Source organism: Fusarium tjaetaba, assembly GCF_013396195.1.
Source record: "Fusarium tjaetaba strain NRRL 66243 chromosome Unknown NRRL66243_c0000183, whole genome shotgun sequence".
NCBI classification, from domain to species: Eukaryota; Fungi; Ascomycota; class Sordariomycetes; order Hypocreales; family Nectriaceae; genus Fusarium; species Fusarium tjaetaba.
The window spans coordinates 37,360-49,949 of record NW_023501379.1 but is presented as its reverse complement, the minus strand read 5'-3'; the positions used below and the strand labels follow the sequence as shown (position 1 = coordinate 49,949).

Below are 12,590 nucleotides of genomic sequence, written 5' to 3'. Positions count from 1 at the left end.
CCGTTCGTCCTTGACAAACTTCGCGAGCAAGATGGTGAAGCCCCAGAAGATCGTTGTTGTAGGTGCTGGCCCTGTTGGTTCTCTGGCAGCTTTGTATGCTGCTCAGAGAGGCCATGAAGTTGAAGTTTATGAGTTGCGACCGGGTAAGTGACCTTTTTCTAACATGTTTCCCATTGGCGCATCGCGAAAGACTCGAATAAGTTCCGGAGCCCCGAGGAGACTCGTTTGAAGCTCTCGCGACTTGTGAAGAGTTGTATATGAGTTTTATCATGAGTCTTTTACGGAAATTCTCTTCAAACGTTCGAGAGGCGCATTCGCTGACTGGTCTAGACCTCCGGGATCCCAGCACTATCCCACTCAACTTTACGAAATCTATCAATCTTGCAATATCAGAGCGTGGAATCAATGCTATGCGCCATGCTGGTCAACCGGGCCTCCTTGACCATGTCATGTCGACAACAATTCCAATGAGAGGCCGTATGATTCATGGTCGAGGCCCAACTGGAGCACTCTTTGAGCAGTCGCAAGACTACGATGTCAAGGGACGAGTATGCATAATTGCCTCAACTCCCGTGTGGCATGTGAAACTGACGACTCCAAATAGGCAATTCACGCCATTGATCGCGCAGGCTTGAACAAGCGTTTGCTCGATATCCTGGATAGTATGCCTAATGTCAAGTTATTCTTCAACCATAAGCTCACAGGCGCCGACTATCGCGAATGCAAAGCTTGGTTCGAAGTGGCCAATGCAAAGTCATCCCAAGAGTCTCGCCCCAAGGAAATCGGCATTTCCTTCGATCTTATGATTGGAGCTGACGGTGCCCATTCTGCTGTTCGCTACCATCTTATGAAGTTCACCCGGATGAACTATCAGCAGGAGTACATTGATACTCTGTGGTGCGAGTTCCAGCTCAAGCCTGTCAAGACTGATGAAACAGCCGATCCAATGGCCAAGTTCCGAATATCGCCTAATCACTTGCATATTTGGCCCGGCAAGGATTTCATGTTCATTGCTATTCCCAGCGATGTATGTTCTTTCTTATTCGTTCCTAATAGTTCTCCACAATTTATTGACTCTTTTGCTTAGGACGGCTCATTCACATGCACACTCTTTATGCCTAGCAAGGATTTCTCAGATCTTGAGAATAACCCTACCAGCGTTCCGGCATTCTTCGACAGCCATTTCCCAGGCGTTACGGACTTGATACCAGGCGATGAGTTGATTGAATCTTTCAACACAAATCCTCACCTCCCACTTATCAGCCTCAAGTGCAAGCCGTACCATTACGGCTCTTCCTGTGTTATTGTTGGCGATGCCGCACACGCCATGGTGCCATTCTATGGCCAAGGCATGAACGCGGGCATGGAGGATGTCCGGATTCTCTTTTCAATACTTGATAAACACGCTCATATCGACGAGTCCAATGATCCTGCCAGCGAGTCATCTAAATCCGAGCCAGCTTTCCAGCGATCACTGGCTTTGGCGGAGTACTCCGCGGTTCGACCAGCCGACGCCCATGCAATCAACGATCTCGCCCTGCAAAATTATGTCGAGATGCGATCCTCAGTCTTGTCAAAGCGTTACAGGTTGAGAAAGTATCTCGAAGAAATGATGAGCGTGTACTTCCCTCGCCTTGGCTGGCAGACGAAATATTCCCGAGTCAGCTTTAGCAACGAGGGCTATCTGGACGTCATTAACAAGAGTGATGCCCAAGGTAGGATATTGGTGCGAAGTTTCTTGACTCTGGTCGCCAGCCCTTTGTTGATTTCAGCCGCCGTATTTGCATACAGGTACCGACGGTCATTTTCTGCTATGATGAATGCTGTTCGACAGCTTCCCTCGTAAGGTAACTCCACCGTCGTGTCGGGACGATGTGTTAGTGGAAATGTTCGCTTATTTGTTAAGAGTCATGTATCGCTGCTCAGTTGCTAGAAAAGTTGGCTGTAATTAAAGGTCAAATTGTAATATAGAACTAAAACCAACATAAGGCGGACCAAACTCAGAAGAAACGCATGAACGTCCACCTTTGGTTCTGAGAAAGACCTTCTCTACTAGGTATCTATGAATCCAGTGAATTAGTCGCATGAGCGTCAAATGTATGGTTGTTCTATAGGTTCAGATCAGTCAGTCTACGAGTTGATCGAGCGTTGGCGATTTGCAGCGCCGCCACCCTCATTCAAAAGTAAATTCAAATTATCCGCGATCCATCAAAATTGAATTGACACTTATACCACATTACTATCTTTATTTATGTTACCATAAAAGGACAAAGCACCCCTTCATCGCCAGTGTGTTCCTATGCACCAATACAGTGATATGCGCTTAACCAGTATTTGGCTTAGTCATTCTTCGAACTTCTGAATTTTTGGCCCGAATCTACAACACTCTACGGAGAGTCTCGTTGATATCGAGATATTGGCCGGCATTTCCTCGCTCTGAATCTTCGACAATTGAGGGTGGGAGATTTTATCTCGTTCAAAAGGTCTTTTGAATTCGAAGACCCAGTATAGCTTTCTCCTAGAGGTGAGTGCGACAATTCCACATCCAAATGCCGTGACAGGAACTGCAGGGGAAACAAATGTTAACAGAGCCTCAACGTAGAACCAAAAGACGATTCCAACGGGACGTTTTCAACGGGACGACGAAATTCAGCCTCGCTCAAATCGATACCGTTCACTCTCTAGACCGCCCATCATGCCCTCAGTCACCAACATCGCGAACATGTGTTCGCATCTCCAAAACGCCTCTAAAGCCCGCCTGGGTATAACATCCGTCAAGAATTGCAAATACAACCTTCAACTCGCCCTCGCTCTTCACCGATCAGGCTTCTTCTCGGCAATCTATCGCTCTGGTCCTCATCCCCCAACGCTCGAGCAGATGGTATCTGAGCCTCCAGTGCAAGTGACGAACGCCAACGTAGCCACGATGCGCCTGTGGCTCGGTCTTAAGTACTGGGACGGTAAACCCGTCCTCGGAAAGGCCAACGCTATTAGCACGCCGAAGCGTCTTATGACGGCCAATATTGCGGAGCTGGCTAGATTGGCGAGAGGGTTCCCTACGAAGGTGGATGGTGGTGTCGTGCCGGGGTTAAATCTTGGCGAGTGCATGTTTGTGTCGACGTCGAAGGGTATGCTGGAAGTGAGGGAGGCACTCGCGCGAAAACAGGGTGGTCTGCTAGTATGCCGGGTTTCATAAGTATGGATATCTGGAGGGGAGATTGCTTGGGTGGTGGGAAGAGACTGCGTGCTTTCATGATACGATAAATAGGGAAGCTTGTATTGTACAACTAGATTAAGTCCCATAAGGACGGTTTGTGTATCAAAAATCAATCTCAGAATGAGAAACTGCCTTGCGCATTACATATTTTTTTTGTTATCTTGCAATCTTGTTTTCAGATGCTCGTTTTACAATAAGTATGCGATAAAATCACCATTCGCCTTCGCTTAAAACAGGTATCTATACAGCGGCTCAAAAAGTACATCCCTTCCTCCATGGCTAACAAATCAGCAGTCTTGTATCTCTCACAATCTATCCCAAGTTTATTCAGCCTTGGTAACGCTCTCCTGGTCTTCCTTCTTCTCCTCGTCAACCTTTTCCCCAGTGGTATCCTTCTCTTCAACATCCTCAGCGGTCGTCTCGTCTTCCTTGGTATCATTCTTCTTTATGATGTCAATCTTGTTGTCCTTATTCTCTGCAGTCTCCGTCTCGGTAGACTCAACGTCCTTCTCCAACAAGGGAATCACCTCTTTGGTGGTCTCTGGTATGGGATCAGTGGTCGATGCCTTGTTTGTCTCCTCGACGACAACGGGGGGTTGGGTAAAGCCCTCGTCCACTAGGGGAACGATATCGTCACCCTCAAGTGGCTTCTTAAATTCAGTCGTGGGCTCCTGCTCCCTGGGCTCCTCGGACTCATCAGCAGGAGTCTCCCTGGGAGATGCAATGGGCTCCTCAGTAGCGGAGGTTTCGAGTACATCAACAGGTTTCACCTCCTTCGGCGTCTCAGGAGTGATAGAGCGGACGTCTTCCTTCTTCTCCTGCTCCTTGCTGCTCGATTCCTCGGGAGTCAACTCGGCCTGGGGTTCCTCGGGAACGGGCTCCTCAACTTCAACATGAGCGTCCTTCATAACGGGCCCTGGTTCAGGCTTTTCCAAATCCTCAGGAGCATTATTCGTCTGGGGTACCTCGGTCTGGATCTCTGGCACCTCCGGACTTACTGTCTTAGTTGGCTCGGGTGCTTTCTCTTCAGCCACGGACTCAACCTTGGTCTCGTCTGAGACGACTGAACCAGTCACCGACTTGGATTCAGCTGCCTTCCTGGCAGGTTTCTTGGCACTTCCCGGAGTTTTCATACTGCTCTCACGGCGGGTGGCATCGGCTCCTGAAGATGTTGGTCGCTTTGCTGTCTTCTTAGGCGGTGTCGTAGGCACCTTCTCGGAAGTCTTTTGAGCGGAAGCTTGTGTTGGCCGCATCATGCGGGCCAAAAAGCTCTCATCCACTGGTGCTTCTTTCTTGGGGTGAGCAGGATCGGAGGTCTTCTTGGGAGGAGGACCAAGGCTTGGCCGTGAGCGGCCGACGTTCGAAGGTTGACGCTTGACGGTTTTACCAGTACTGACGCCAGCTCCTGTGGCACTCACCCGGCTGGCTGGACGAGCAGGGACGCTGAGATTCTGTGAGCTGGCCGAAGGTTGAACCTGACGACCTGTCTTGGCACCGGAGGATGCAGTTGGGGCCATGAGAGAAGCGGGTAGGTGCACAGGCTTTGTGGGAGACTTGGGCTTTGGTTTCACAAAGGGAGCCTCGCTGGGGGTAGGCTTCAATGGCTGAGGCTTCTTCGTTGTGTTTGTCGCTGAAGGTCGTGTAGCTGTCGGCGTGGTCCTTGGTGCTGGTTTTGTCTCCTTCTTTGGTGCTGGAGCAGCATTAGGAGCTGGTTTGGGCTCAGGCTTGTGTGTGGAGCTTGCTGTTGGCCTCGTTGCAGAAGGAGACTTTGCTGGAGGCTTGGTGTTCGGAGCTTTCGTGGAGATAGTGCTGGGTCGAGTGGTGGTTGTTTTCTTGGGGGCGCTGGCCTTTACAGTTGCTGCGGGAGCTGTCTCCTTTGGCAATTTTGCTTCTTTCGTGTTTTCGGCCTTGGTTTTGCCATTGGCACTTGCAGGAGCTGCTGGGGGCTTGTTTTCTCTCTTCGGCGAAGCTGCAACAGGCTCTGCCGTGGCGGGCTCTGCTGGTAGCAATGAAGGTGACGGTTCCTCCACGTCTACCTTCTTGTCGGGGTTGACGCTTGGCTCGTCGCTGACAGCTCCCATCAGCTCTGTGGGTGTCTTCGGGGGATCAGTTTGGTGACGCGGCGACTCTGGGATTGCTTCTTGGAAGAAGGGCTTGCTTGCGCGTGGCGCATCTTCAAGCGAAGCGGATGGCTTGTCCGGGATAGTGGAAACGGATTCTGCATCGGTGTCCATGCTTAATCGACGACGTGATACACTGGATTCGTGGCTGGGGTCTCTCCTAAGACCTATCCTTCCGTCTTTCTCAATGGCAACAAAGCTTGTTCTGACCTTTGACAGTGGCCGGACAGGTGATTCAGTTCCGCTATTGCCTGTGCCTGAGCCTGTGGAGAAGAAAACAGGTTTTGATCAGCAAGGGGTTGAAGGGAGAGGAGGATGGGCGGGAAGGACACGGTAGGTATGAAAGAATGACGCTGAGAGCTAGTGTGGGCGCGAATCCAGGGCAGGTACAATTGGAGCAAGCTTTTCAGCGGCTTTCCTAACTTAAAAGTTGCATCTCGCAACAGCTCTCAAAGTGTATCCCACCAGCCAGGAAATACGCGCTCATTCTTGAGATCATGTCGCGAGAGTATCGTTCGTACCTTGGACGGGAGTAGAAGCGCCAGATGATCGGCCTCTGTCGGGCGGGCTCGTGTCGCCCTTGTTCTCGAACATGGCGCGGAGGTTCTTGACCTGACTCATTGTTGCTGAGGGCTCTCAGAGACGAGGCGACCTGGATAATATGCAAGTTCGGTCTGGCGACCTCGAGGTCTTTTCGGGGTGTTCGTTATGTACAGGTTCAGCGAGTTCTAGAGTTGAGCGCGTGTTGTGAATGGATGGGGATTAGGATAAGGACAAGATGGGACGAGGTGATGTCTGGCTGGTTATGAGCGGCGTCCAGTCGCACAGGAGGCAGGGTACCTTGCTCCTTGAGGTACATCAGACAGATACGACGGGGCTCCTCAGGTCAGGCACAGGTCGTTAGTGGATTGAGGGGCGAGCCGTCAAACAAGGGGTACCTGCTGTAGCTGGCCTAGTGAGGTATTCCAGGAGGCGTTTCAGCGCTGGATGAATACTTTCCTGTGGATGTATCTCATGGGGCTAAATTGCTTCGGTAGGTGGAGGCGGATGGTGGAGGGACTGGCAACCCGTAGAGAATGGCTTCTGGTACGTTGGGCAGTTGCAGAATAATAGGGGCGAAGATCACAGGATGGTACAAGAGCTGGACAGACCACAAGGTAACTCTTCAACATCAGTCATGTACTACAGTATCGAGATGGTGTAGAGACAAGTCCTGAAGCTCGGTAACCAGCCAAATCATTCCACATGAAACGCCAACCAGCCCTCGCACAGCAACTAGACGTTATCTTGAGTCATCAAAGAAGCGCTGCCTCACGAATTTTCATGTCTAGAATCTCAAGTTACTCTGGCAGCAAGTCAGTTGCTCGGTGACATTGACTAACAAGGCAATAGACTGGATTGGATGGAGCCAGGTATGGGCGGTGCTCAGACAAGGATCCAGTCGAAATGAGGCACTGGATGGATCTCGTTCACATCAGGCTTAGCCAGGGACAAAGTAAATTACCATCATGATGAGAGTTCACCGTGATTGCCGGAACAGCGACTGTAAAATCTCATCAACTATCATGCCAACAAGTGTCCTCGACAGGTACTCGGCCCCTCAAAGGCACCTGAGAACATGAGACAACAAGGAGCCATTAATATGATTAGTAGCAAGGTAGGTAGCTATTCCTGGACTGCCACGTTCGATGGAGGATTGCTATGCAGCATTGACAGTCAAACACCGGCGAATGCTCCATTAAAGAGGTGTAGAATTGAAGTCGAATACGTACAATGACGAATGGCTCAAATCAGTCGAAATGAAACACAAAATCAACCTCGACATGGGACGGACTGGCCGCAGACTAATGTTAGCAGTCTGACTGCGAATACGTACCACATCATTCGTTCATTAATTCATATAATTACCCCTTAACTATTCTTATTTTATTTTATCTTAATTCATTTCGTCCCATCCCATGCCCTCCGCTTCTCCCATGTTGTCTCGGCTCTGAAGTTATTCCTTCGGCTCCCCTGCGACTGTCCTCCAGGCTCATCCAATAACATCCATGGATGTTCCCGTACAACTTAATCTTTTCAATGGACCCGACGCTTTGAACCTTTAAAGGTGATATTGGAAACGCATGAGCTTGTGTGGGGTCTGCTGTGTCTCATTATTCCCTCCCCACATCCTCCGATCGAAGCTTTTGTTCCAGGTAAACCATAATTACCTATGCGTTGGACCATTAACATCCAAGGACTCTTTTGTTGGACCACTGATTATGCGCTCACGTCGCATATGGGAACTCGAAGTAGACCAATCTCGTTGTTGGCGTGATTTTTGATTGACATCAGTTTTGAGCCGAGTATCGGCCAACAATAAATGTTTTCAGGCAAGATTAAATATACACAGAGGTTTCTCAGACAGATCAATACTTAATAGAGATGTTATCAAGAAACATAGTATGAAAAACGTCTTATAAGATGAATAGCATTTATATCTTGTGAATTCCAATTCAAAAGTGCAGTTAACATAAACTTTGTATGCTTGGCGCCATCGGCCTGGCCACTTTTTACCCGATACCAGAAATCCATACCACATTTCTTACCCGTTCCGATTCTCGGACAAAAGAACTTGAACTTCTTCTCAACTCCAATTGTGCCCATCATGTCTTTCCGCACCCTCAGAATCGGTACAGCACGCCACCGCCAACTCGGTCCAATATCTAGCTAATATGATGAATTTCAGGCCTCATTCCCGGTGATGGTATCGGCAAGGAGGTCATCCCCGCTGGCCGCCGCATTCTCGAAGCTCTTCCCGCATCTCTCGGCCTCAAGTTCGACTTCGTCGACCTCAAGGCTGGCTTCGAGACCTTTGAGCAGACCGGCGCTGCGCTCCCCGACAAGACTGTCGAGGTTCTAAGAAACGAGTGTGATGGTGCGCTTTTTGGAGCTGTGAGCTCGCCTACACAGGCTGTCAAGGGTTACTCATCGCCCATTGTCGCTTTGCGAAAGAAGCTCGACCTCTACGCCAACGTCCGTCCCGTCAAGACTGTCCTGACCGCTGCTAAGCCTATCGACATGGTTATTGTCCGCGAGAATACTGAGGATCTGTACGTCAAGCAGGAGCAGACCCATGAGACCCCCGAGGGTAAGGTGGCCGAGGCTATTAAGCGCATTTCCGAGAAGGCTTCGTTCCGCATTGCTACCATGGCTGGTGACATTGCTCTGCGTCGTCAGAAGATCCGTGATGCTGGTGCATCTAGCATTCACAAGTCTCCCCTTGTCACCATCACCCACAAGTCCAACGTCCTGTCCCAGACCGACGGTCTCTTCCGTGCTACCTGCAAGAAGGCCCTTGCCGATCCCAAGTTCTCATCTGTTGCCGTTGAGGAGCAGATTGTCGACTCTATGGTTTACAAGCTCTTCCGTCAGCCCGAGGACTACGACGCCATTGTCGCTCCTAACCTGTACGGTGATATTCTCTCCGACGGCGCTGCTGCTCTTGTCGGTAGCTTGGGTCTCGTCCCCAGTGCCAACGTTGGTGCAAACTTCGCCATTGGTGAGCCTTGCCACGGCAGTGCCCCCGATATTCAGGGCCAGAACATCGCCAACCCCATTGCTACTCTCCGATCCACTGCCCTGATGCTTGAGTTCCTCAACGAGGAGGAGGCTGCTGCTAAGATCTATGCTGCTGTTGATGGTAACCTTGAGGAGGGCAAGCTCCTGAGCCCCGACTTGGGTGGTAAGGCCACTACCGAAGAGGTTGTCGCTGACATTCTCCGACGCATGTAAAATATATAAAACATCAAAATTCGATAGCTATATCAGATATTCCATGATGTATGAACATGTAACGATGCAGGTAGTCTTTGGATACAGCTTGGAAATACATGCCAAGACTCGTTCAAGACTCGTTTGTTTTAAATACATGGAGAGGATTGTATATGGTATGCCATTTTCTATCCATCTTTTCTAAATACCTCCGTCAAAAGAGGTGCCCCTATCCGGCTTCTACAGTTCATTTGTGTATCGTTGACTTCCAAGCCTGTACCAAGGAGTCGTTTCGTATGACGTTATATTACAAGGTTGTGCACCCATTCGTGTGTGTTATACAATAGCATAGACAACATTGCCTACGCTTAGACCATCATATCACTGATGTACTGGGACATGATACATCATCAGCTCCAGTTACTAGCTTATTTGGTTCGCTTAGCCTCAAGCTCAGCCTGATACTTGGCGACCAGTTCCTTTCTATAAAGTCGTTAGTGCTTACTCTTTCGCAATGTTGCAGAGATACATACTGAAGATGAGGAGGAGCAGGGGCGTAGTGGCTAAACTCCATGCTGAACTCGCCCTTGCCCTGAGTGGCAGCACGAAGCTGAGAGCTGAAGCCAAACATGGCGTTCAGACTGCAGTCACAGATGAGTGTGAAATCCTCACTACCAATATCGGTATCGTGGATTGTGGCATTACGCTTGTTCATAAGCATAAGAATGTTACCCTGGAACTCGTTGGGGGCAGTGATAGTGGTCTTCATGAGGGGCTCGAGAACCTGACCACCAGCATCGGAGAAAGCCTTCTTGAAAGCCATCTGGGTGGCCAAGTTGAAAGCATAATCGGAAGAATCGGTAACGTGAGTAGCACCATCGTTAACAACCATCTTGGCGCCGATGACCTTGTGGCCCAGGAGAGGACCCTTCTCACAGACAACATCGAAACCCTTGGCACAGGCAGAGAGGAACTTGTCGGGAATGTGACCACCAACGACCTGGCTCTCATAATGGTTCTCATCAGGCTTGTCGTTGGGCTCAATCCATCCAGCAACACGGGCGAAGTCACCAGGACCACCACTCTGTCGCTTCAGAAGGTAGTCATAGTCGGCTCGTCGTGCGATTGTTTCTCGGTAGGCGACACGGGGCTGGCCAGTGACACACTCAGTCTTGTACTCGCGTCGGAGACGTTCCACATAGACCTCAAGGTGCAGTTCACCCATACCAGAAATGATAGTCTCCTCACTCTCAGCGTCAACGTGGACACGGAAAGTGGGATCCTCACGCTGGAATCGGTTCATGGCCTTACTGAAGTTGTCGGCATCACCGGTTCGCTTGGGCTTGATGGAAAGAGACATGACAGCATCAGGAACGAACATAGAAGACATGGTGTATGGAAGACCTCCGTCAGTGAAGGTGTCACCGGAGGCACAGTCGACGCCAAAAACGGCGCAAATTTCACCGGCGCCAACCTCGGAGACATCCTCCATTTCGTTGGAGTGCATACGGACGATACGGGGAATTCGGACCTTCTTGTCAGTTCGAGAGTTGAACAGGTATGTACCCTTGCTCAGCTTGCCCTGGTAGACGCGGATGTAGGTGAGTTGACCATAGTTGTTCTCCTCGAGCTTGAAGGCGAGACCGACAAAGGGAAGAGAGTCATAGGGAACCAGCTTAACAGTCTTCTCGCCCTGGGACTTGTCCAGACCAGTGTTCTCGATTTCAGAAGGGTTGGGCAGGTAATCGCAAACAGCGTCGAGCATAGGCTGAACACCCTTGTCGGCAAGAGCAGAACCCATCATGACAGGAGTGAAAGTTCGGGCGATAGTAGCACGTCGGATAGCGGCCTTGATCTGAAGGTTGGTAGGTTCCTGCTCCTCAAGGTACAGTTCGGCAATTTCGTCGTCGACATCAGCAAGCTTCTCGATCAGAGCCTGGCGCTTCTCCTTGGCGAATTCCTGGAGAGGTCCGGGAATCTGATCGGTAACGCGAACCTTGGTACCACGGGGACCCTCGAAGTACATAGCCTGCATGTTGATGAGATCGACAACGCCCAAGAACTCGTCTTCGGCACCAATAGGAATCTGAATAGCGGCGGCAGGAATCTTGAGCTTCGTGTTGATCTGCTCGACTGCCTTCCAGGGGTTGGCACCCATGCGATCCATCTTGTTGACGAAAGAGATTCGGGGGACATTGTAACGTTTCATTTGACGGTCAACGGTGATGGTCTGAGACTGGACGCCAGAAACAGCGCACAGAATCATGACAGCACCGTCAAGGACTCTCAGGGCTCGCTCGACTTCGATTGTGAAATCAATATGACCAGGTGTATCAATCAGGTTGAAGTGGTAGGTTTCCTCTTTGCCGTTTTCCAATTTTTTCCAGTCGGCGAAAGTAGCCGCAGACTGAATGGTGATGCCTTTTTCCCTTTCGAGTTCCATGGAGTCCATCTTGGCGCCGACGGAATCCTTTCCTCGAACTTCGTGGATCGAATTGATTCGGCCGGTGTAGAACAGGACTCGTTCACTGACTGTTGTCTTTCCACTGTCGATATGGGCCTGTTTCGGTCTTGTTAGCAGAAGGGGGTGAAATGGTGACAGTCGTTGATCATACAGCGATACCGATGTTGCGCACACGAGACAGGCGCTTGGCCTCCTCAGTGGACATGTTGGCGGCGACATACTCGGGTGTCAAACTAGCAGCATCTTCCTGAGCTTTCTTGAGACTGTCTATGGTATTAGCATTGTGTTCAGCAAGCAAAAGGGGGGGCAATCGAGAACTCACGCTTCTTGCGCCGCACTGCAGCTACGCTTGGTCTGACTGAAGGCTCGTCGACTCTCCCACGCGGGAGCGGCAGCTGATATAGTAAAAGAATGGCTACCACAGCTTGGCTGCTGGGTGCCGAGGAGCAGACGGCAATTGAGCCATCTGGCAGCCCATGTTGCCCTCATCTTGTAATCTTGGACTTCAGTAAAGAAGTTGAGGAGAGGGTTGCCAATGATCGACGCTCCATTGGAAACTTTTTTCTTTGGTGTCGGGATTAGCAGGATGGAGGTGCAGCGCCACATGTGGACGCAGTTCTGATTCGCTCAGCGCTTAATTCCCGCTATTAATGGCACTGTAACCTGAGTGTGGGCGCCTCAACCGAACGCCTCGATGCCTCGACAGGAATGGAACAAGACAACGTCCGAACGTTCTGAGATGAAATTACTTGAACGCTACTTAAGGATATGTTTTGAGTTGTTGAGAATTCAATATAGGTCCCATCTGAGAGCTGCCTACGTACAAAACTGCCGCCAGTCTGGTGAGACCTCGGGATTTTTCTAGACATATGTATGCATCATCATTAACATTTTCATGTATAAGTATCCTTTTAGGCTCTTTATGCCATTCTTTTATTGGTATCACTTGTGTAGTCTCATCACCCATTGCGCCCTTTTTGTATCCTCATTACCGACGGCTCCGTCCGGCCGTTAAACGCCAAAATCAGCCCATGTC

At 50.2% G+C, this 12,590-nt stretch overlaps 5 protein-coding genes across 5 annotated transcripts; 3 read left to right on the top strand and 2 right to left on the bottom strand.

The window, feature by feature from the left end:
* Positions 1–31: 31 nt before the first annotated feature.
* FTJAE_8468 (kynurenine 3-monooxygenase) lies at positions 32–1,846 on the top strand (the record flags this gene model as incomplete). The annotated part of the gene is made up of 4 exons (XM_037355287.1): positions 32–143; positions 331–548; positions 605–1,027; positions 1,088–1,846. 4 exons carry the CDS (start codon positions 32–34, stop codon positions 1,844–1,846), a joined length of 1,512 nt encoding a protein of 503 aa, XP_037204447.1.
* An 849-nt stretch (positions 1,847–2,695) lies between these two features.
* FTJAE_8467 (30S ribosomal S8 protein) lies at positions 2,696–3,196 on the top strand (the record flags this gene model as incomplete). The annotated part of the gene is made up of 1 exon (XM_037355286.1): positions 2,696–3,196. The coding sequence occupies one exon, from the start codon at positions 2,696–2,698 to the stop codon at positions 3,194–3,196; it is 501 nt and encodes a 166-aa protein (XP_037204446.1).
* A 344-nt stretch (positions 3,197–3,540) lies between these two features.
* On the bottom strand, positions 3,541–5,958 carry FTJAE_8466 (uncharacterized protein; the record flags this gene model as incomplete). Its single annotated transcript, XM_037355285.1, has 2 exons — positions 3,541–5,600; positions 5,859–5,958. 2 exons carry the CDS (start codon positions 5,956–5,958, stop codon positions 3,541–3,543), a joined length of 2,160 nt encoding a protein of 719 aa, XP_037204445.1.
* A 2,026-nt stretch (positions 5,959–7,984) lies between these two features.
* On the top strand, positions 7,985–9,111 carry FTJAE_8465 (homoisocitrate dehydrogenase; the record flags this gene model as incomplete). The annotated part of the gene is made up of 2 exons (XM_037355284.1): positions 7,985–8,009; positions 8,066–9,111. 2 exons carry the CDS (start codon positions 7,985–7,987, stop codon positions 9,109–9,111), a joined length of 1,071 nt encoding a protein of 356 aa, XP_037204444.1.
* A 407-nt stretch (positions 9,112–9,518) lies between these two features.
* FTJAE_8464 (elongation factor G mitochondrial) lies at positions 9,519–12,160 on the bottom strand (the record flags this gene model as incomplete). The annotated part of the gene is made up of 4 exons (XM_037355283.1): positions 9,519–9,573; positions 9,624–11,650; positions 11,706–11,817; positions 11,877–12,160. 4 exons carry the CDS (start codon positions 12,158–12,160, stop codon positions 9,519–9,521), a joined length of 2,478 nt encoding a protein of 825 aa, XP_037204443.1.
* Between the last annotated feature and the right edge of the window lie 430 nt (positions 12,161–12,590).